At 46.2% G+C, this 23,672-nt stretch overlaps 1 protein-coding gene across 2 annotated transcripts in view; it reads right to left on the minus strand.

The window, feature by feature from the left end:
- The window catches only part of HIPK2 (homeodomain interacting protein kinase 2), a 197,239-nt gene that overhangs the window by 18,774 nt on the left and 154,793 nt on the right, over positions 1-23,672 (minus strand). For both annotated transcript variants that reach the window (XM_029233511.1, XM_029233510.1), the window contains exons 10-12: positions 20,038-20,180; positions 17,094-17,273; positions 13,901-14,182 (exon numbers count right to left, since the gene is read on the minus strand). In XM_029233511.1, the coding sequence (XP_029089344.1) occupies positions 13,901-14,182; positions 17,094-17,273; positions 20,038-20,180 (605 nt within the window). The remainder of the gene's footprint in view (positions 1-13,900; positions 14,183-17,093; positions 17,274-20,037; positions 20,181-23,672) is intronic.

Raw genomic sequence — 23,672 nt, forward strand, 5'->3', positions numbered from 1 at the left:
GGGAATGTGACTTCTGCTCTCCAGAACCCTAGCGGGGAGGCACAAGTGTCACCAGTCTGACCAGTGGGGGTGGGGGAATATGTGAGGATGGGAGAAGGGGCTGGAGGGGGGCCCACAGAAGCTTCTGGAAATGGGGGCAAGAGAAACTTCTGGGCAGGCCTGGGCTGTCCCCTGTGCAGCCGGGCTCAGCTGACCTACCGGGGAGGTGCGTGCAGCACAGAGCTGTGTGGCAGTGCCCTCTGAGCCACCGGAAGGGGACACGAAAGCAAACAGAGAACCCAGCCAGACCCAGGCCACCTGAGGCCCAGGCGTAGGAGAAAAACACCGCCGGGAATGGAACAACATAAGCTCGTGAGGCTCGGGACCTGGAAGACCCAGCCAATTTAGGCAGGAGGGAACAGGACATCCAAGAGGAACCGGGATGCAGTGAGAGGGACGGGAGAGAGTGAGGCTCTGAGCACGCTGATCCCACACACAGCAGCGACCCAAGACCTCTGAGTCCCCTTCTCAGGAGAGGCCCGGCCCTCCTGCAGCTTCCCCTCTGCCTGGCCGACGATGGGGTGGGGGACCGACAGGGTATCTGGGTGAGGGCAGAGGCGCTGAGTCTGTGAGGGCGCGGCTCTGAATCCCTGGTCTCCATCCCACAACTGAGACTTGATGCACTGACACCAGGAGGCATCAGGAGGAACTGGCTTTGGATGGCTCTGGGCCAGCACATTTTTTCCGGAGATATTTATGTTTGGTTCCTTTGGGAACCCATTCTGTCTGCCTCCAAGCTAGTGAGAGGCTGGTGCGATGACGAATATGGAATTTGTTGCTTATTGGGAAGGTTTTAAAAATGGATTTTCATCTATTTTTGTATATTGATCGTCTATTTTTAAGAAATATCTATTGCCTAAATAAGACGGTCAGTTTGCAACTACTGTGCTAAGAGAAGAAGCTGGTATTTATAGAGCACCTAGTGCAGCCACAACATCCCCTCCAGGTGTCTTGCCCAAGGTCACACAGTCAGCCACAGGCCACATTCCAAGATCAATCCTACCACCACTAAGGGCGGCAGAGAAATGAGGGAACTCGAGCCCCAGGAAGTGGGAGGACAGCAGGGCTGCTAGCCTACAAAAGGCTGAGGGGCTGGGAGTGAGCCTGCAGGGGGCCTGACGCCCTGCTCCCTGGACCCTGCCCTGCTGACATCTGGGCCAGATAATTCTTCTGGGGCTGCATATTCTGTCCTCCCCGGTTCAGGGTAGAAGGGTCCCTCCCTAACTGTGTCTGTGGATAAGGACACACGCCTGGCAGACAGATGTCTAACTTCAGCATGTGCTGGTGGTGTAGCTTTTCAACCTCTGAGCGGTTCAGTCTCCTTATCAGTAAGATGTATATTAATAGTACCTATGTCACGGGCTTGTTTTGAGAAGTGAGAAAATACATGCAAAGTGCTTTGGATGGTGCACGACACCATCCAAAGTGGATGGGCACTTACCATTTATAGTAAGTATACTGTAAAAACTAGCTTCTAGATGAATGGATAAAGAAGATGTGGTACGTGTATATAATGGAATATTACTCAGCCATAAAAAGAAATGAAATTGGGTCACTTGTAGAGACGTGGATGGACCTAGAATCTGTCATACAGAGTAAAGTAAGTCAGAAAGAGAAAAACAAATATCGTATATTAACACATATATGTGGAATCTAGAAAAATGGTATAGATGAACCTATTTGCAGGGCAGGAATAGAAAGGCAGACGTAGGGAACAGACGTGTGGACACGGCAGGGAGGGGAGGGTGGGATGAACTGGGAGATTAGGTTTGACATAAATACACTACCATGTGTGAAACAGATAGCTAGTGGGAACCTGCCATATAGCACAGGGAGCTCAGCCTGGTGCTCTGTGATGGCCTAGTTGGGTGGGATGGGGGCGGGGTAGGGGCGGGAGGGAGGTCCAAGAGGGAGGGGATGTATGTATGCATGTGGCTGATTCACTTCGCTGTGTGGCAGAAACTAACACAACATTGTAAAGCAACTATATTCCAATTACAAAAAAAAGCTAGCTTCTACCATGATTATTATTAGTGTTACTTCATTTAAAAACAGGTGAAAACAGGTTTGCAAAAAACATCTCTAGGCAAAATGAATTCTATGAAGGTACATACTTGCTGGAAAAATTTCTAGTCTAGGAATAAACCAGAGATTGATATGAAAGAAGTTAAAGCTCATCCGTTAGGTATCTTAGAGATCTACGCTAGGCGCTACAGGGAATTTCTGTATAAAGAAATATAATACACGTCTCCGCTCTTGGAGGAGATTAACATCTCAGTGGGGGACTGTATAAAAACATGACAAGTTAAACAGTAAAATCCTTAAAATAATCAGTTAAAGGGAAGGGATGTCATAAAGACTTCCACGATGAACTGCCAAAGGAGCTGTGATGATAATTAAGAACCCAAAAGAAGGCGAGGAATGAACTGATTGCATATATTTATAGTAAGAACTACACTTCCTACTTGTAACAGTTGAAACGCAAAAAGCCCATATGCTTGTTGCTCAAACATAGTTTGAGGTAAACAGTTACCGTATGACCCAGCAATTCTGCTCTAGGTTAAGTACGAAAAGGAACTGAAAGCAGAAACTAACAGATACTTGTATGCTAATGTTCACTGCAGCATTATTCACAATAGCCAAAAGGTGGAAATAACCTCAGTGCCCATCAACGGATCAATGGATAAACAAAATGTGATATAGCCACGCAATGGAATATTATTCAGCTATAAAAACGAATAAAGTTCTGATACATACTACAATATGGATGAGCCTTGAAAACATTACGCTAAGTGAAATAAGCCAGACACAAAAGGACAGACACTGTGTGATTCCACTTATATGAGGTTTCTAGAATAGGCACATTCATAGAGACAGATGTAGATTAGAGGTTACCAGGGGCTGAGGGAAGAGGAGTTTGGGGAGTTACTGCTTAATGGGTACAGAGTTTCTGTTTGAGGTGAATGAAAAGTTTTGGCAATAGTGGTGATGGCTGCACACACTGTGAATGTATTTAATGTCACTGAATTGTACATTTACAAATGGTTAAAATGGCAAATTTTATTATATACGTAGTACCACAACTTAAAAAATTAATGTAATAGGCCAAAACCCATTTAATTGTACACTTTAAATGGATGAACTGTATGGCACGCAAATTCTATCTCAAGTTTTTAGAAGTCCATATGCTTATTCAGAAACAAGAAAACAGGCTTCCGTGGTGGCGCACTGATTGAGAATCCACCTGCCAATGCAGGGGACGTGGGTTTGAGCCCTGGGCTGGGAAGATCCCACATGCCGCGGAGCAACTAGGTCCGTGCACCACAACTACTGAGCCTGCGCTCTAGAGCCCGCGAGCCGCAACTACTGAGACTGCGTGCTGCAACTACTGAAGCCCGTGGCTCTAGGGCTCGTGCGCCACAACTACTGAGCCCACGTGCCACAACTACCGAAGCCCGCGTGCCTAGAGCCCGTGCTCCGCAACAAGAGAAGCCACCGCAATGAGGAGCCTGCGCACCGCAACGAAGAGTAGCCCCCGCTCTCCACAGTTAGAGAAAGCCCGCGTGCAGCAACGAAGACCCAACACAGCCAAAAATAAATTTATATATATATATATATATATATATATATATATATATAAAAGGAAGCAAATGGTATCATTAGGGAGGGGACGACTGAGATCTGGCAGAAGAACTAGAAAGTGGGGCGCCAGGGAAAGGCCCCATGCCTGGAAAGTAGGGACAAGGGACCCAAGGGCAGCAGGAATTGTGGAAAGCTGTGAAACTGGGAGGAACCCTGAGAGGAAGGAGAGCCGCCTTAAAAAGCATAGACACGTCCTGGCTATTGTAAATGGAGCTGCAATGAATGTAGTGAGGTGGATGGACCTAGAGTCTGTCATACAGAGTGAAGTAAGTCAGAAAGAGAAAAACAAATACCGTATGCTAACGCATATATATGGAATCTAAGAAAACAAAAAAAGTCATGAAGAACCTAGGGGTAAGACGGGAATAAAGACACAGACCTACTAGAGCATGGGCTTGAGGACACGGGGAGGGGGAAGGGTAAGCTGTGACAAAGTGAGAGAGTGGCATGGACATATATACACTACCAAATGTAAAACAGGTAGCTAGTGGGAAGCAGCTGCATAGCACAGGGAGATCAGCTCGGTGCTTTGTGACCACCTAGAGGGGTGGGATAGGGAGGGTGGGAGGGAGACGCAAGAGGGAGGGGATATGGGGATATATGTATATGTATAACTGATTCACTTTGTTATAAAGCAGAAACACACACACCACTGTAAAGCAATTATACTCCAATAAAGATGTTAAAAAAAAAAAAAGCATAGACAGGTGAAACCTGCAACTGCTTTTTGTGGGGGGGGGTGGCGGGGCCAGTCTGCGAGCCACGCGGTTAAAGGAACGCCCAGCCCTCCGCCTCCACCCCCCCAACCCCCCCCACGGGCACCATCACAAAACGCTCCCCGGACCAGGGTCAGCGCCGGAGGCCATGAGCATGCAGCTCCAGGTGTCCTGCCCTTCACTCTCAGCTTCGGTCACAGCCAGTTGTGCCTGGTTAAATGACACACACACAGTGACGCGTCTGGTCACCTCACGAAAGGCAGAAATGTTCTGCTGCAGATGCATGGCCTGTGGGGGGCGGACCCCACGCGAACAGCAGAGGCTGGCTGCTCCCAAGTGTGTCCTGGGAGCTCGTGCTCTAGTCCTGGCGCTGCTGTCCATTTACTGGTGTGACCTCGGGCAGTGGCCTGGATATTGGGGTGACCATGGATGTCCCTCCAGCTCTAACCTGCTATGACATCCGTTAGGGAGAGTGGCCTTAAAGGAGCCATCGTGATGGTCCCTTGAAGATTTATTATTAAAGACACTTAAAATAGTATTCGCTTTACTCCTAATTTGGAGAGAAAATAAATCCTTTTAGTAAGTGTACCTTATATGTTGACCCAGACCCAGACAATTCCTGCTGACTATATATCCTCCTTAGGTTCTGAGTAGTTTAGAAAATGAGCAAACTAAACACACACATACACCCACACCCACACCACTAAGTTTGGCCAAGCTGCAATAAAATTCAAGTTGGACATATTTGGAATTCTTCAATTTTAGAAATTGTGGAGAAGCTTCAGCTCAATACGAGTACGAATTCTCTGACAACTGGAATTATCTGAACATACAAGGGGCCGCTTAATGAATCGGTGAGCTTCCCGTCACTGAAGGGACAGCTTGGTCTAGATGACCCTCAGAATTGGGGGCCATCTCCCGACGGAAATGCTGAGGAATTCTGCATGTCAGTATCTTGTCATCTACGCCAAGGAGTGTGGGAGAAAACCTCTCCGAACTCTTCATGGGTCCCATCCCTTTTTTCTGATCTGGCAGTCCCCATGCCCAAGGAGCAGATAGGTACAACACAGTCTAATGCTGATTTACCTACCTCTTTGGATTTACATGTGACAGGTTTGGAAAAGGTGAATTAATTTGATAGCTCTGTTTTTAATCTTTTCTATTGTTAGAAATCTCTGTGCTCTACCTGATGTACTATGCAGATTAGAGAACAAATGAGAAATTGTTAAACGAGTCAGCTTAAAAAAATGAGCACACGGGCTTCCCTGGTGGCGCAGTAGTTAAGAATCCGCCTGCCAGGGCTTCCCTGGTGGCACAGTGGTTGAGAGTCCGCCTGCCGATGCAGGGGACACGGGTTCGTGCCCCGGTCCGGGAAGAACCCACATGCCACGGAGCGGCTGGGCCCGTGAGCCATGGCCGCTGAGCCTGTGCGTCCGGAGCCTGTGCTCCGCAACGGGAGAGGCCACAACAGTGAGAGGCCCGCATACCGCAAAAAAAAAAAAAAAAAGAATCCGCCTGCCAATGCAGGGGATAGCGGTTTGGGCCCGGTTCAGGAAGATCCCACATGCCGCGGACCAACTAAGCCCGTGTGCCACAACTACTGAGCTTGCACTCTAGAGCCTGCGAGCCACAACTACTGAGCCCACATGCCACAACTACTGAAGCCCCTGCGCCTAGAGCCCGTGCTCCGCAATAAGAGAAGCCACCACAATGAGAAGGCTGCGCACCGCAAGGAAGAGTAGCCCCTGCTCGCCACAACTAGAGAAAGACCGCGCGCAGCAATGAAGACCCAACGCAGCCAAAAATAAATTAAAAAAAAAAAAGCTAATCACTTAGAGACTATAAAAAAAAATGAGCACACATTTGACATTACTACTATGGGTTCTTTTGGCTCCTACGTGTCTATTCTACTGGTCTTCATCCCACTGTAGTGTCTAATTATTATTGATAGCTTATCAATCCCATTATGAATTGGTTAATGGAAGTGAGAAACAGTGATAGGAGAAGAATGAGAGATACTTGCTTAAGTGGTCTCGATAGAACATCACTTCCGAATAAAAACCAAAGCTGCCAGAGCTCATGACTGCCTTGTGCTGTGATGGCAATAGATGATTTTCATCATTTTAAAATGATGAAAAGAAATAAGGAGCTAAGTAAAGAAATCAGCCTCAATGGAGAAAACACTGCTGGAAGATCAGACACAAATCTGTGACCCCTTCTCTGTAGGACCCTAACTGGAATGTGCTTCTGATTTCCATTTGCCAATCACCATCAATTCCGTCCTCCAAGACCTGAGTCAACACTCATCTCCACCAGTGAACTTTCCATGACTCATTTCATGCCTCTGATGCCATAATTAATGCTATATGTGAAAAATACTGCTCGTCTGTTACTATGACATTGATTACTAAACACAGGAAACGTTTATTGAATGCACAACTACTGTTCAAAGTCCCCTGCATGTTTTATCCCCTCTAATCTTCACAGCAAAACTACGAGGTGAAGAATATTACAACTTTCATTTTAAGAACAACTTCAGATGTGGAGAGCTTAGGTCACTTGGTTGTTCAAGGCCACACAGCTGGTTAGGGGCAAAGTCAGGTTGGAACCAAGAGCTAGAATTCTTCTTCTTTTTCTTTTTGTGACTAAGTGTGGTCTTAGTTTATTTATTTAAAAAATTTTTATTTTATTGTGGTAAGAATATGCAACATGAGATCTACCTTCATAAAATTCTAAGTATACAATACAGTAGTGATGACTATAGCTGTGACGCTGTACAGCAGATCTATAGAGCTTATTCATCTCAACTGAAGTGTATGCCTGTTGATCAGTGACTCCCCATTTCCCCCTACCCAGAGTCCCTGGCAACCGAGATTCCACTCTTTGATTCTGTGAATTTGACTCTTAGACAGCTCATGTGAGAGGTTTTTTGCATACTGCACATTTGCTTCTTTTTAAGGCCAAACAGTATTCCACTGCATGCACACGCTACGTTTTCTTTATCCATTCATCTGTCCACTCATCTGATGGACACTTAGGTTGTTTCCACATCCTGGTTATTGTGACTAATGCTGCAATCAACATGGGAGTGGCTATCTCCTTGAGGTCCTGATTTCCATTCTTTTGGATAAATACTCAGAAGTGGGACTGCTAGATCATATGGCAGCTCTATTTTTAATTTTTTTGAGGAACTTCCATACCGTTTTCCATAGCGGCTGCACCAATTTGCATTCCCACCAACAGCGCACAAGAGTTCCAGTGTCTCCACATCCTCCTCGTCAACACTCGTTATCTTTTCTTTTCGATAACAGCCATCCCGACAGGTGTGAGGTGATATCTCATCATGGTTTTGGTTTGCATTTCCCTGATCACGAATAACGTGGAGCGGTTTTCATATGGCTGTTGGCCCCGTACATGTCTTCTTTTAAGAAACGTCGGTCCCAGTCCTTAGCCCACTTTTAAATTAGGTTGTTATTTTTTTCGCTGTTGGGTTGTCCAGAGCCTGCACTCCCTTTTAATTACTAGCTACACAGCCCCCTCCTACCCGCGAGACTGAGAACGTAAGGCAACTGAGACTGCTCCTGCTGCTTTCACCAGGGGCACAGTTGGTGACGGTGGTCTCCTCCAAGCATGGGCCATGGGGTTGTTCGCATGGACAGCTGTCCCAGTTGATGGAGGTGACAGCTGCCAAGCCGGCCACCTGCACAGGCGTGCGCACAGCTCGCTATGCTGTTCCCATTCCCTCTCCACCCAGCTAGAAATAAATACAAGGCCGACGGCTTTTAACCAGCCCTTCATGTGAAAAGAGGGGCCAGGCGACGATGCCACCAGGCCAGTGTGCTTCTGATGTATCATGTGGCTTCCAATTTAAAGTCATTAGTGAGAACCAAATAAATCTACATTTTAAATTGGGTGCATACATTACATTCGCGTTACATTATCCACATGTTTATATCTATGTGTATGTCTCTCAACATACACACACACATATCTGTGTCACCATTACAGTCACGTTTTACATGACTACCTTCTGGAGAAATCTGAAACAGGGCCTAGAAGGAGCAAAGGGTGGCCCCAGTCCTCACGCATCACGCACAGCAGCAGGTATTCACTCTCCCTCCACCTCCTGCGCTCCAGCCTGCGAGTCTCTCCGGATCGCGCTGGGTCCATCCGCTGGGCACGGCTCTGCCCTGTGCTTCCCAGCCCGCTCCTGCCCTCCACCCTCTGCCCTGCAGAAGGCAGGGAGGACACCACGAAGTCGCTACACGTCTGTGAAAGCTTTGTAACGTGCGGCAGTGTTAGGACAGGTGGCTGGGGACAGTCCGGTGCAATGTCTCCTCTTCAAAACACAGCGTTTTCATAAAATGCACCCCCTTAACCACTGGGGTGTTTTGTTTTTTTTTTAAACAGATTTATTTATTTATTTATGGCTGCGTTGGGTCTTCGTTGCTGCGCACAGGCTTTCTCTAGTTGTGGTGAGCGGGGGCTACTCTTCGTTGAGGTGCATGGGCTTCTCACTGCACTGGCTTCTCTTGTTGCGGAGCACGGGCTCTAGGCGCGTGGGCTTCAGTAGTTGTGGCTCGTGGGCTCTAGAGAGCAGGCTCAATAGTTGTGGGCTTAGTTGCTCCGCAGCATGTGGGATCTTCCCAGACCAGGGCTCGAACCCATGTCCCCTGCATTGGCAGGCGAATTCTTAACCACTGAGCCACCAGGGAAGCCCCCCACTGGGGTGTTTTGAACGTAACCCTGTAATAAAGATGCAGTAGAGTTCCCTCGACAAAACATCCTCTGTTCATCTGTGGGGTGTAACTTAACACCGCAAAGCAACGAGCCCTCCAAATGGCACTGTGAGTTGGGTCCTTTGCTTCTTCCCTCGAGCTTGACTCTGATGCCACTAGCACAGCACAATGTTGGCCTAAGCGGGTGTGTGCGTTTTTCCAATGATAAGTGGACGTTAATTTTTCAGGCTGTCTTTTGAGCAGCAGTACATCAGCTTCCTGACTGTGCCTTTTCTATAGTAATTTCTCTATAGATATTCAATTTAGTGTAAAGAAGAACATTTGGGGTCACATTTTTTTTTGCGTAAACATTTTCAGAGTGATCCCTGTTTAAAATACTTAGTGATCCTGATGAATCAATCTTCTACTGAAGTTCACATTTTTGTCACATTAACTGTAACACACTCCCAACGTGATGCAGAATATAGCAGTGCCCTGATGACCTAAGTAAATGAACCCCGTCCACCAGAAACAGATAATTGAACGAACAGATAAATGAATGAATAATGGAGACTGGGCAAAATGATTTCTAATTGATCAGCTGAAATGAGCCACTCTGGTCACACACTTTGGAAGACTGTATGATGTAGCCTCATGGCCTCTAAAAGACAGTTTCAGCACAAGGCAAGGTTGGCAGAAGGGTCTGAATAACAAGACGTGCACCCATAAACTTTCTCCAAGGAAAGTTCAAGGGAGAAACGATAGCTTATTCAGCACGTGTGGACAGTCAAATGCTCCTCTGATCAAAGTCATTTAAATATATTTAAAATAGGACTGGTTCTACTTCCTAATCCTGGGGGACCCAGAAAAATATCTGTTTGCTATTTTTAGGCAAATTTTCTAGCCATGACCACAGGGCCCCCTCGTCCAACATCGAGAAAGAGGAGGCTGCTGGGTCTTCCTTGGCCTCCTCACTTTTTCAAATCTTCTTAAAGAATGAGAAGAGCTGACTTCTGCCCTGCCTGCTGCTAGAGCCCCAGCACTCTGACCAATCAATGCCTCGCCCCAGTCAGGGCTCAGTGAACATACCCTGGACTCTCCCACTGCCCTGGCCTGGTGCCCTGCACACAGTGGGTGTGGCCATGGGTGTGGGCATGGTGGTGGTCAGAGGAAGCACAGGACACAATTTATAATGTGTTGAATTAATGACTGAAGAGAAATCAATTATTTTTGCCGGTAATTAAGACTGCCATTTCCTCAATGTCACAGAACCTGAATCCTAATTCTGCTACTTAGAACTTTGTCAATCTGGGTGAGTCACTTACCTTTCTTGGGCCTCAGTTTCCTCATCTATCAAATGGGACTACAACTACTGGCCTTGTCTATTCCATCGAATGATGCACAGGAAGTGCAGGTGAGAACACCTGGGGAATGTTTGTTATGACTCCCCTCCTCTCTAACTCACTCGCCCCCAGCCTGCCCCACGTTCTAGAGTCCTCCTTACAAGGAGGACTTGCTGACCATCCACCTAATCCGGCAACAAACAGTGCCACGTACTGGGGGGCAGGAATGATAATTTTGCTTTGGCATTCTTCTGAAAATTCTAGGCAATTATCAGCTGGTCCCAGAGATTTAGTGACAAGCTTAGTCCTAAAAAAGGTGGATTTACCATTATTTGTCTCACGTCGGCTCTAAAAGACGCTGCCATGTGGTCCGTGCTCACCACCCCTGTGAGCATCACCCCCCCATCCCGCTCTCTGGCTGCTGTGTTGAGGCTGAGTCACGTGATGGGGAGTGATCGGCATTTCAGGCAGAGTTACAGGGCTAGCACTGGGGGTGAGCCGCAAATAGGAAATGAGGTCAGGGACACAGAAGATCAGAATCGAGATGCTCACGGCTGGGAGAAATCAGGTTTGGGAACAAGAACGGTCAGGGTCTAGGAGGGAAGTCTCCACGGTTCACACTGGAGCACTGACAGGTAGAGAAGCTTCCAGCTGGAGGGCTGCACCTGGGGGCACGTCCTTGTTTTCCCAGGACTGATGCTTTCCCAGCAGCTCCTCAGCAGCTCCTCGCAAAGCTGGCCATGCCCACCTAAGGAGAGACCCTCAAATCTCCCTTTCCAATCTGAAGTCCCTTCTTTCCTTGCCTCCCGCTTTCTCTCTGATCAGTGGCCCCACGTGCTCTTGATCCCTTCTGCCCACCTCTGAGGCTCCGCCCACCACCTATCTCGCTGGAATTTGCAGTCTCACCTCCTCTACCCACTGTCCACACCCATCAGGACCTTTGACCTTGAAAAGCCTCCTCTCCCCTGCTACTTCCTCAAGCTACTTCCCCTTTGAATCCCCACAGGCCTCTGCTAGTTTCTAGGGGGCTGATATTCTGTTTTATGTTATGATGATTTGCAAGCGTCTTACCCAGCTTATTACCCTGCAAACCTCCTGAGGACAGAGGCTCTCTACCTTATTTATGTAGCACCTGTGGTTCCGAGCGTAGTATCTTACCAGTGGGGCCAATAGATATTTACTGTGTTAAAGTTTGCCATAATTCTGATATCTAAGAACGAGTAATCGTATTTCCCCGTTTCTTTTCTCATTACAAAATGCAGTCACATTAACGTGGTCACATTACACGGCGGCTTCGCTATGGTTCGCTATGAATAAAATAGCTGCTGGTTTCTGTTTGATCCTCCTCAGAATCAAATACACTTCCCTGTCTTCCTGGGTCCTAAAACATTCCTTTAAGGATCATCTGATCCCTCCAGAAAACACTATCATCCCATTCTGTGCGCCTCCCCTCACACCTGTGCGCAGCTGACACCCCTCTCGATTACGCGCTGGCCTCAGCCTGCGGCTTCCCCCATTTGGCGGAGCCTCTCTGGTGCGTTGCGTTCCCCTGGGCAGGCAGGCCGTCCCCTGCGCTTTCCACTGTATGAAGCTCTGGTACTCAGCAGCCCACTGTCGCTGTCTGCGGTTGTCGCTTACACACGCACCTGGCAGTCAGCTCCTTCCCTGCCCTCCCCTACGTCTTGACTCACTTGTGAGGCCACCAAGGTCCTCACATGATGTCAAGTACCCCAGCTCTCTTCTTTCTGGGCCCCGGAGCTGCTGCGGAAGCAGCCTGTGCTTTGGCTCGCTTTGCGCTCACGGCCCCGGCAGCGGCCTGACAGGTGGGGAGATGGCTCTCTCATCCTCTTTCTCCTCAGACCCACTATTCAATTCTCTCCTGAGCACAGAGGTCGAGATTCTGTGTCAATTCAAATGTCAAAATGATATTCCAATCTAGTCAGTTGTCGGATTTTAAAATCGCCTTTTTCCAGTTGTGGCAAAGGGCTGTGTGAGGTTTCTGGTCCTTCTCGTGCCTGATGCTACAGATGTGTGCACGAGCTGCTCCAGGCCAGGGGCCGGGCCGGAGCCAGCCGGGAGGAGCCTTTCTCTTTGGGAAGGGCAGGCGAGGCACGAGGCACTGGGCAGGACGGAGTATTGACTCAACTTGGGACTGTCCTCCAAAAGGAAACTGAGCCCAGTTCTGGAACAGGCAGCCTGGGAATGAAGCACTGAGCCCCATCCCCCCGGCCCCGTGGCCCCTCTAGCGCCTGGCCCAATGCTAGGACCAGAAATGCTCCACGATATGCTTCTCTGAGACACACTGAAGCCTAGGCTGGGCCACTAAAGAGGATACTGGAATGAAAGATACACTAGCCCTATCCTGAGAAGATAAGACACTGAGCTCATTATAAAGATGGGAACGGGATGCCCCATGCAGGAAGAAATAGCTGTAGTGAGAATGTTTGAATCATCCTATCTGCATATCTTGTAATGATTTTAAGTGTAGGAATTTATTATCTAATCAAAAGGGTTTGTGATTACAATCAGAGACATTGTATCCAATCAGGAATTAGTAATTGGGGCCTAACTGTGAAAGTTAAGCTTCACATCAGGTCATGGGATGTGCGCTGACTGGCAGCGTGGGGCAGGCCTCCCTTCCCAGGTCCTGGGTCCCAAAGGGAGGCGCCAGCAGGTTGGGACTGTGAGACTTTGGATCTACAAGGTCCCGAGGCCCGGGGGTGCTGAAGGCCAGGGGACCGACCGTCTAGAGGGGCAAGTTCCAGGGGACCATCAGACAGCCCAAGCTCATACCGCACTCCGTTGCAGTCTGGCTGGAAAGTGTAGAGAAGAGGCTCTGGCACTAGGGTGAACAGTCTCACAAATATAATAAATATTTCTTCCCTCTCCCCAGGAAGCATATAGAGAGTGAAATGAGTTCTTACTGCTTTGGAATAAACAGTAATGCTCTCTGGGTGAAGAGCCAACTGGCAGTTCCATAGACGGGGTTAATCAGACACAGGAAACTTTCTGATTAATTGGACAATTACCTCAAATTCTGAGAGAGCCAAGGCAGTGTTAGAGAAACAGCCTGACCAACTAGGAATAAATTCAATAGCCCGAGGCAGAGATTTTTAGCGCAGGAGGCTCGATATACACTGGCACCGTGTGCCTGATTTTTACGGCCTCACGTCCCCCAAGTGTAAAGGGCCTGTGACTATTTTTTAAGACCAAAGTGACTCAAAATCATTTCGGCTTTCAACAATTATGGAAAATCTGTTTGACGTTCCCTTGAAATCACCTTAGGGCTACAGGACACGGCAAAGCCAAAATTCAGGGGCCGGGAGAGAGGGGTCATCACGCTGGACGATGCAAGGTGGTCCAGATCCACCATAACTGTCTCCGTGCGAGACGGAAACGCAACTCCACTCCTTCCTGGAGTCTGAAGGTGGCACAGCCTCACCTGGCGGGGGCATGCTTCTGCTCCTCCTCTTCATCCGTGTCGCTGCTGATGGTGATGACGCTGACCGTGGGGCTGGGGGTGTCAGGAATGACTATTGTCTGCCGCTGCCGCTCCCTGGTGGTGCTGGAGGCCCCGTCGCCCCAGCCGCACGTGACGGAGGAGCTGCAGGCCGGGCTGCTGTGCACCAGGGCGCAGCGCGGAGGCGTGTTCTCCTTGACACGCTTGGACCGCTGCGGGGAGCTGACGGCCTGAGAGGAGGACACCTCACAGGTGGAGACGTTTCTGGAACGACAAAGCCACACACGCTCACGGAGAGGGTCAGACCCGGCAGCTCCTTCCGAGGGGCTCAACTGTCTAGAAACACCAGTTTCGCCAAGTCTCCGTAAAACAGGTAGAGGACCAGGGCACTCAGACCTAATGTGACTGCAGAAGCGGCTGCCTGTGGAGCTCTCTCTCCCAGTTAGCCGCGACACAGACGGGGGCAGCAGCCTGGCCTTCTCTGGGCTCTGGCCTGGCCCCCTGCACCCGCCCCCAGCGGGACAAAGGGAGTAGTCAGGGCTCTCAGGAGAGGGCACAGGGCTGTGACCCATGACTGGGCTGGTCTTGTGGGGGCAGACGTAACGCCCAGGATTTCAGGGGTGTCTGCCCCAATGCAGCCCGCTGTCTTCAGGGTCGAGGCCCAACTCCCTGAGCTCAATCTGGTCATCCTCGACAATGTATTTAGCTCTTGTTTGAGAGGTGGAAGAAAAGTATCTGCACAGGAAGCTTTAGTTTCCTTGCTAATGGCTGGCTTACCACTGATTACACGAAAACACGCACTTCCTAAGAGTTCCTGGATCTAAAGGATCTAATGTTAAAGCTTAGCTTTCCCTTCTTCCTCCTTTTATGGACATGACCATAAAAGTATCTGTGTGGGTATAATTTTTCAAAGAACGGTTTTTTTGGATTTTTGACACACGGGCATCACAGGAACCTTACCAGTCTGTTTCAATTGCAATGAAAAATCAGGAAAAATGCAAGAGGAAAAGGTATGCTTAAAAAGGGACCTTTTAATCTTGATTTTGATCAACTCAAAATTACTTATCAAATCAGCCAATGTAGTTTCTGGTAACTTTGGAGAAAAAAATACCTTACCTTTTCCCCTCCCCATCAACCCTTGCTGACCTTGGTCATATCTGTACAGTGAGATCAAAGCCAGCCTATGATGAAACTTAAGACTGTGATATGTCCTTAGAGATTCTAGCATCTTCTAGCTAAAGGGATGGCAATAAAGATGAAAATAATTCCATAAAGGCAGATCTATTTAATTTTCTATTTAGTTGATATCAGATATGTTGCTTGTTCCTTTTGGGGGGCTCGTAGTAAGAAGTGTTACTGATAAGATTGTTCCATTCTTTGTACTTACCACAGAACTATGTATTTGTTATTACTAATACGTTACAATTTTGAGATTATGTTTTCACTACTCGAGCAGTTAAAATATGGTCCATTTGGTGTTGTTAAAGAAGAGTATGCCTGATGGCACCACCTGACAGGGGAAAGCCTTCTGGTCTTCCCAACTGTTATGCCTAAGGCACTGGTCTTAAAAATAGGAAAACACCCAATTTTCACTATAGTGATACTGATCTTGAAATGCACTGGCAATGAGCCTTCCTAAAGGCAGCTGGGTGGTGAGGAGGCAAGAAAGAGGGACTTGCCAGCAGGTCAGAGGCCAAGGGTTCTCCCTGCCCCTACCTGGCCAAGGTGAGCTACAAGGAGGCTAAACCCCACCTCCTGGCCAGACCAGGGTTCTGGCGACCACCTACCAGGGTGAGCATGACAGCACGTGAGGATCGAGACAGTGGCTTCTGTTGCCACCCAATCTAACAAAGACACAGGTGTGCTGTCACAGGGCTGCCACGCAAAAGCATTCTGGAAGCCTGCCACTGATCTGACATGAATTTCCCTAAGTTGTCAGAAACATCCAAATAAGAATCTTGTTCGGGAAGGATGACAACTTAAGGAAGTCAGCTCTTGGATTAGTTTTCAAGTGAAAAAGAATGAAAAAGGGCAGGCCTAATTTCTGGCACCTTCCTATACAAGGAAGTAGAAAACCAAAATTCACTAGACATTTCCTATACTAGACTTCTCTTGATTAGCCTATTCCAAATGAGCAATTAGGTATCTCCCAGCCAGTGCCACTGGAGAGAGATGCAGGAAAAATTCTGCATCCACACAATCTTGATTTTCTTGTTTGTTCGTTTGTCTGGAAATCTCTATTTTTTAAAAAAATTAAAAAAAAATTTTTTTGGAAATCTCTATTTTTTAAAAGTCAGGTCTCTTGAGGTATTTATGTACGGTGGAAGACACCCTTTTGAAATGCCTGATGAGTTCTGACAAATATACAGTCAGGTAACCCCCGTCACGATCCAGATATAGAACTCTGTCATCACCTTGAAAAATTCCCTTATGCTCTTTCCTTGTCAATCCTCTCCTCTCCAACCCTAGTCCCTGGCAGCTCCTGATCTGATCTCTGTCCCTATAGTTTAACCTTTTCCAAAATACCTTATCAATGCAATTAAACAGCACATGGCCTTTGTCAATCTTGATTTTTAAGAGTTCATGGAGATGAAACTGGATTTAGAGGAAATGGGAAAGATTATTGCTCTGCTGGTTAGTGTCTAGGATTAACCAAAGTTACTGCTTGTATTTAAGCAAGTAGCTAAATGAGTTAAATTTCTGACCGTAGATTTCAAAGAAAGCACATTTCTGTACTACCCCTTTTTTTTTTTTTTGGCTGCACCAGAAGCTGGGTCTTAGTTCCCGGACCAGGGATTGACAGGGCGGCCATGGCAGTGAAAGCACCAAGTCCTAACCACTGGACTGCCAGGGAATTCCCTCTACTACTTTTAAATAAAGTTACTATGGTTTTGAAAATGCAACTTCAGAGGTCAGCCTGAGTGTTTTCTAGAGAAGTGGAGAACCGCTCAAGGCCCAGACACTGAACACTGTGGTCCCAGGCCCCCAACCTTTGGGTGCTGGCAGGGTCAGCACTCAGACCTCAGAATGAGTGCCTCCTTCAAACCCTAGTGCTCCCCACATGGTCTAGCAAATTCTACCGGCCACTTCCTGTCCCACTCCAGGGATCCAGATCTTTAACTTCCAAGCTCCTCGAGGTCTCCTTCCTACAGGGATAGACTCTTTCACCACCTACCTCGCAGAGGACTGGTGCTGCTTACTCTTCCGGGAGGAAGTGGTGCTGGTAGGTTGCTGCCGCATCACGTGGGCCACGCCCACATTTAAGGGTTGAGCTGCTGGAAGGGTCACATGACCAGTCAATAGCGCCGGCTGCTGCATGATGGGATTGTAATGGCTACCGTGAGCATGCGTGTTCCTAAAAGAAAGATGGGAAAAGAGGCTCTTTACTGGTTTTATAGAATCAGAGCTCATTTATAAGATAAAGTTCCCTCCCCAATTAAAAGCCAAACTAAACCCAAAAGGTGGGCCTCTCACTACCCAGAGAGTTGTTGAAGGGAGGAGCCACCCCAGGTGACTTCAACAGGTAAGTTTCCCTGGTGCAGTAACATTTAAGAGGCAGGGACACAACTTGGTGAGTGAGAAAGAGGGCATTTCAAGCAGGGAGATGCCAAGTAGGCAGACTCAGCTTAAGTTCTGGGGAGAGAAAATAAATATTTCCTCCAGCTTTTCAAGTCCCTGAACAGGTGACTGTGCTCTGTATTTTATTTTAGAATTTACCAAGTGCCTTCAGTGGGTGATTCCACTCTGTGAGGGAGGCAGGATATCTCAGTAATACCACTTTATAAGGGAGGATATTGTAGTTTATGTGAAAAACACACTTCGAAGACTGGGTGCCATATGTTTCTGGCGTTCGGAAGTGTTAACACTTTAGAATTTCCTCAGCGGCTAGCACAACGCTCGGGCGTGTAGTAGCTGATTAATGAGTTACACGCTTCCTGAATGAACAATTAGATTAACTGAAGGTTGACTAGACATGCATAGAGTTTGGTACTAAGTGAAAATTACTAACGTCAGACACATGCTGATAAGAAACACTGCCAGCCATTATCCTGAAAATGGGTTATATGGGATCTGGGTTGTGTGGCGCTCAAAGGCTTGTTTTCCCACAGAAATATTAAGAGTAGTGATGAATTAAGAGAATTGCCCATAAAAACCCATTTAATACATAATAAAATGAAAAGGTATAGAATTCATCTGAATTTTTAAAATATTATGAAATTTATATTTGAAACTTAGGGAGAAAGATGAATAGGAAAAAAAGAAGTAGGGAGACACTTTTGGACATTTCCATGAACTTTAGAAACTGATGTTGTAGCTTCTTTACTTTGTTGCTATTTCATCTACAGACATGGCACTCTTTTTCCTTTGATACAGGTCTAGCACTGGTACTTCTCTTTTGTTTATTAGCCACGATTACAGATGTTCTTTGGACCACACATGAAATGGAGAAGAGACTGAAAAGAAACTGTGTCAGCTTTAGGTGTCTTCTGTGGTCACCAGATCAGAGATGAGGAGGGATGAGGGATAAGAAAATATGCATGAGTGAGTGAGTATTGCTGAAATTCAATGAGCTAGAAATGCTGAAAGACAAAGGAAGGAAGGAGTACAGCGTACGTGTGGTCTTTTAGAAGAAGGGGTGAGGAAAAAACCACAACTGGTCAAACAGCTTTCCACTTGGTTGCTGTTCCTAATGAGCTGAAGAGGGAAGGTGGTCTTGCTGAGCATGAACCAGTGGGAATGGGGGAAGGGCAGATAACAGATCTATTTACTGCCTGTCATGTACCAGGCGCTGGTAGGGTACGTTAAATTCAGTCAAGTGCTTTGTTTCTTTATCTTAAATTTAAACCTCCCAACGATCCTATGAATAGACGAATATCCCGCTTTACTGAAGAAGAACCAAGGCTCATACAGGTTAAGTAACTTTTCCCAGGTCCTGCAGGGCCAGACATGACCCCAGCTTTACCTGGTTTGAAAGTGCTGCCAATGAGTGGGGGGAAATGTAGGGGGAGTGCTGTCAGTGGGGAGTGAATGGGGCTGTGATAAACAGCCCGTGTTCCTCTCTTCTTCTTAGTAAATTAAATTAGAATTAGTATATTAGTAATTAGAAAATTAACTGGCAGAACAGAGGAAGCTACAGTTGAGGCTGGACTGGGGGCCTGTCTCTCTACCTCTCGACCTTTTGTCCAGAGCTCTTCATTCACAGTAGCCTTTCAGGTCAGAAAAGGAGCTGTCAGGAGGCTCCATGGTTGGTATGGAGACTGTCAAGAGGGTGAGGGGTGTGACCTGCCCTGCTGTTTGGGCTGAAAGAGAGACAGTGCAGGGGGCCACGGGAAGCTGGGGACAACTTGGGGGCTGCCATTTGCTTCTGCACTGGTGCAGCGGGGCATAGTGGCGGTGTTGGCGTGGGGTGGGTGGCAGGTACAAGGAAAAGTGGAAAGCGGCCATAAAAACAACGGAGCGACGTGTCAGTGATGAAGCTGGCGAGCGGGATGGGGTGGGGGGCTCTGGAAACAGATGCAGGGGGTGTGGCATGCTGGTGGCTGTCAGCTGGTTGCCTCTGGGGTCTGCGGAAAGTGCACTTGAATCTCGAAGATATGACTATCAACTGAAGAGATACACTCAGCAAACACACCAGACTTTATCATCCCAAATAAAGCCCTTTCTGTCAAGCCTCCCCCTGGGAGGTCTGCGATGACTCCAGTGTGCTCGCGTCTCGAAACACCTCGAGAACACTTTCCGGAATTGCATAGGAGCCCCAGGGACTCTCTTCCGCATCCTTTCGCTGGTGACAAATCTTTGTTTTCTGGGAGTGGAATTTAATTCTGAGAAACAACCAAAAAATCGCCCCATGCCAAGTCTGGTGAATTACACTGGTGATCAAATAATGGAACTGAATTTTGGGTGGAAAATGACAACTGACCATAATGCAATGAAGCTGATTTTCTAGTGTCCTGGTACACATTTATTTAAAAATAACCTCTCATTACACTGTAGTCTATTCCACCTAATAATCTTTTTAATTTAAAAAGCAGGAGATTCTGGTACAGGCCAGCCCGGCAGCTCTCTGGGTCAGTGGTAGACGTGCCTCCCATCCCAGACATGCCTGCTGCCTCGCTTACCTCCAGTCGGCCAACTGCTGGGTGCCGGCCATGGTCTCGGGAATCACAGCTGCATGCTGCACCGACGTGTGCGTGGCCACCCCAGTCAGCTGCTGCCACGCCGGGGGAAGCAGGATCTGCTGGGTCCCACTTGGCCAGGCCTGCTGTAGGACAGAGGATGTTTGCTGTCACCATGTGTGTCAGTCATAAAATCAATCTGCATGAGTCAAGCACTTATTCTGTGCCCAGAGTTGTGCTAGACCCTGTGATAGGTGTGAAAGTGGAGACCTGCTCTTTGGCCTCAAAATCCAGGGGAGATAAAATTAGCACATGGGACGTCAACAGAAGATAATAAGGATATGGGCAAAGAACTGTATGGAAGCAATTCATTCACATTGAAGAATGATTTATTTATGAATTTGCTCTAATGAACAAAGCTTAAAATTTCCAAGAGTTCATTTATTGATTTATTCTGTCACACAATTACGTGCAAGAGATTGAGGTAGTTGCATTGGGCCATACAAGGGTAACTTCTTGCCCTCAAGAAGTTTTCCGTCTAGTATCCTTTATTTAATATTTTGCCTTGTGTTTATCAGCTAGAATCTAGAGGTCCAACTTGTGTTATCTTCTGAATCTAAGTTAACATAATTCTGAGATCACCAAGTATCCGATACTTGCCTGCAACTGAGGGCAGGCGAGTGTGACGTACAATCCTTAGCTGGGACCTTAAGCTTACCTGAGAATTACCCTGACCTCCTCAAAGCAAAAATGAGACAGTGGGGGAGTCGCAGCTTGATTCTTCGTAAATATTAAGCGTTTTCTAAGAAGTCTAAAACGAACTTTCTTGATTCCTCCTTGAACAGACTTACATGTGTGCGTGCACGTGCGTGTACTGTGTTTTGAGCTCTCTGTATCTTCAGTCACTATTCTGCTTGCCTTTGGTTATTAAATGATTCACAATGAACACAGCTGTCCAAAGCTGGACACCTGAAGGAACACCACTAAGGTAAAATTCCTCTTGGGCAGGGCAAGGACTTAAAGATTTGGGATCTTAGTTATATCTCTCTTTCCATTGGGATGGAGATGACTGACACTGGGTAATTAATATAATGTAGTGCTCCACAAACTGTGCATGTGTATTTAATATGTGTGTTTTGGCTCACGTGTACAAACAAGCACTTCTGGAAGTGGATTACAAATTTGAGTCAAGGCTTAATAAGCAGTGATGTGTATAAAATGATATAGCCGCAGTTTAGACCTGAGTGGATCGTTCACCTGGTCGATCCTGTCATCTCTGTGGCAGATGAGACCCAGTGAAATCTCGTATACCTTGTAGATATTGCCTGTTTGCTTACCGATCTTTTTTGATAGAGGCAGAAAGCTCAGGGACCACAGATGAAACAGTAAATGCTTAATAAATGTCTGTTGATGAAATGAAGGAAGCAGTTCTACCAAGGCAAGTAACTATACTTAACTGTATTTCAGGTTTACTGAATTCAAACACGGTGAGCAGAAAAATAATTTAATTGACTGAAACAGTTATGAGCTCAAAAGCTTAAATGAATAAGTTTCACTGGCAGTAAGATTTCTACTGATTTTGCCTGTAACTTATTTCAGATCTCATAAAAAGCATGTGTTTTGACTAATGTCATTTTAAAATAATACATCTTGATATCAAGCTAAGGACATTATTTTTTCCCTATTTCCCTAAAATGAATATTAACATTTTACTTCAAAGGGAGATATTTTTGTACCTCTATCACTGATTGATGTGTTCAACTCATTTCAGACAACACTTCATCAGATATTTCTATAATTTATTACTGCTTTATAAGATTAGCATTGATATTTCTGGATGCATACTGTGTGCCAAGCATAGAACTAAGACCATAAATAGATTTTCTGACTTTCTCTTAAGACCAATCCTGTGAGGTAGGGACTGTTTTCCCCTCCCTTTTCTCAAATGAGTAAACTGAAACACAGAGAAGTTAAATAGCTTGCCTGGAAATATGGTAAATTAAACATACATTTACTGCTCTCCCTCTTTAAGCTCAACTAAAATGACAGTGAAGGAATGAAAAAAATATATAGAGCCATAGGACAAAGAGAACAGGAAGTGACAATAACAGTTAACAAAATTTTAGAAGCTGTTAACCAGAAGGGCGATTACTGAGTTCACAGACTGAAGGAATCTAAGGACAAGTCTGTATATTAAACTATGAGATGCCTTCACCCCCAGATCCCTGGTATGTAGAATTATTACCCAGCCTCCCCAGTCTCAAAGCAGGAGCCTGGAGGATTCTCTCTAGGGAAACTGACTATTCCAAGAGAAAAAAATATATAGATACATTTGACAAGAGGGGATCTGCCAATGAAAATGTTGAGCTCACTCCTTACTGGTCTACACAGAAGCCCACATTCAGCTATGGAGAAGTCCACCGCCCTGCCCCTGAAGCTCTCCAGTTATTTCAGTGCTTCAGTCTTAGATATGAATGAACAGCCAGGGATTGTCAGATTTTAAAGGAAGCTTCTAAGATGAAAGAGACTAAAACAAAAAAATGAAACTAAAACAAAAAAATGAAACAACAACAGTGTAGGAATCAGAAGAAAATTTCAAAAAAATATGTAATTAATGTCCTCATAGAGGTAAAAAAAATCTATCTATCTATCTATATATCTCCATGAAACAAGATCATGTATAAGAAGATATATCTATATTCAGAGAATGAGAAAGAACTCTTGGAAATGAGACCTATGACAACAGAAATTAACGATTCCATAGAGTTGAGAAAATATTAGGAAGTAGCATAGATCGAATATAGAGACAAAAAGGTGGGCAGGGTCAGGGGGAGATATGAAAATCATTAGATCACTTCAGAAACACCAGCACCTAATTAATAAGAATTCTGCAAAGAGGGAACAGAGAAAATGGAAGGGAAGAAGTTAACAAAGGCAAAAATAAAAGAAAATTCTCCAGGTAAAAAGGGCAAATAGGTTGTCCAGGACAATGTATTCTAAAAGACTCACAAGGAAACATGCAGTCATGAAATCTCAGACCACTGCAGACAAGGAGAGTCTTAAAAGATTTCAGAAAGAGAGAAACATAACAACGACTGAACTTCTCAATGTGCTCAAACACAGCAACACATCAAACACACAAGCCTTTTAGAACTCTGGAAGAGTTTGGGGCTGCATAATAATAGACACAGAGGAAACTAACCCAATGAAAAGATGAGACAATCATTAATTCCAGGAAAAACACGTTGTACAGGAAAAGAAAAGGAATCATAGTATATTATGAGGCTCAGCTGAAAATAATATGATACAATATCGATGATAATAATTAATTATATTTAAATTCAAAAATAACTTCCCCAAAGTGATACAGCCAGTAAGTGGTGGGGCTGGCACCTGGACACGGGCAGTCAAATTCTACAGCCCATGCTCTCAGCCAAACTACTACCTCTTTTTATGGAGATGATACATAAAAGTGCTGGCCCTATTCAGGATCAGGTGTTGGTGGTAACTGCATAAAAGTGGTATGAAAGAGTCTTCCTTATTCATTAACAATATCAGGCACCAAGCAAGACTGACACAGACGGCAAGACACAATGGTTGGAAAGACTGGCTGAAAATAACCAGAGAAGGTTTTGAGA

Source organism: Monodon monoceros, unplaced genomic scaffold (assembly GCF_005190385.1).
Source record: "Monodon monoceros isolate NGI ecotype Baffin Bay Population unplaced genomic scaffold, NGI_Narwhal_1 Super_Scaffold_2, whole genome shotgun sequence".
NCBI lineage: Eukaryota > Metazoa > Chordata > Mammalia > Artiodactyla > Monodontidae > Monodon > Monodon monoceros.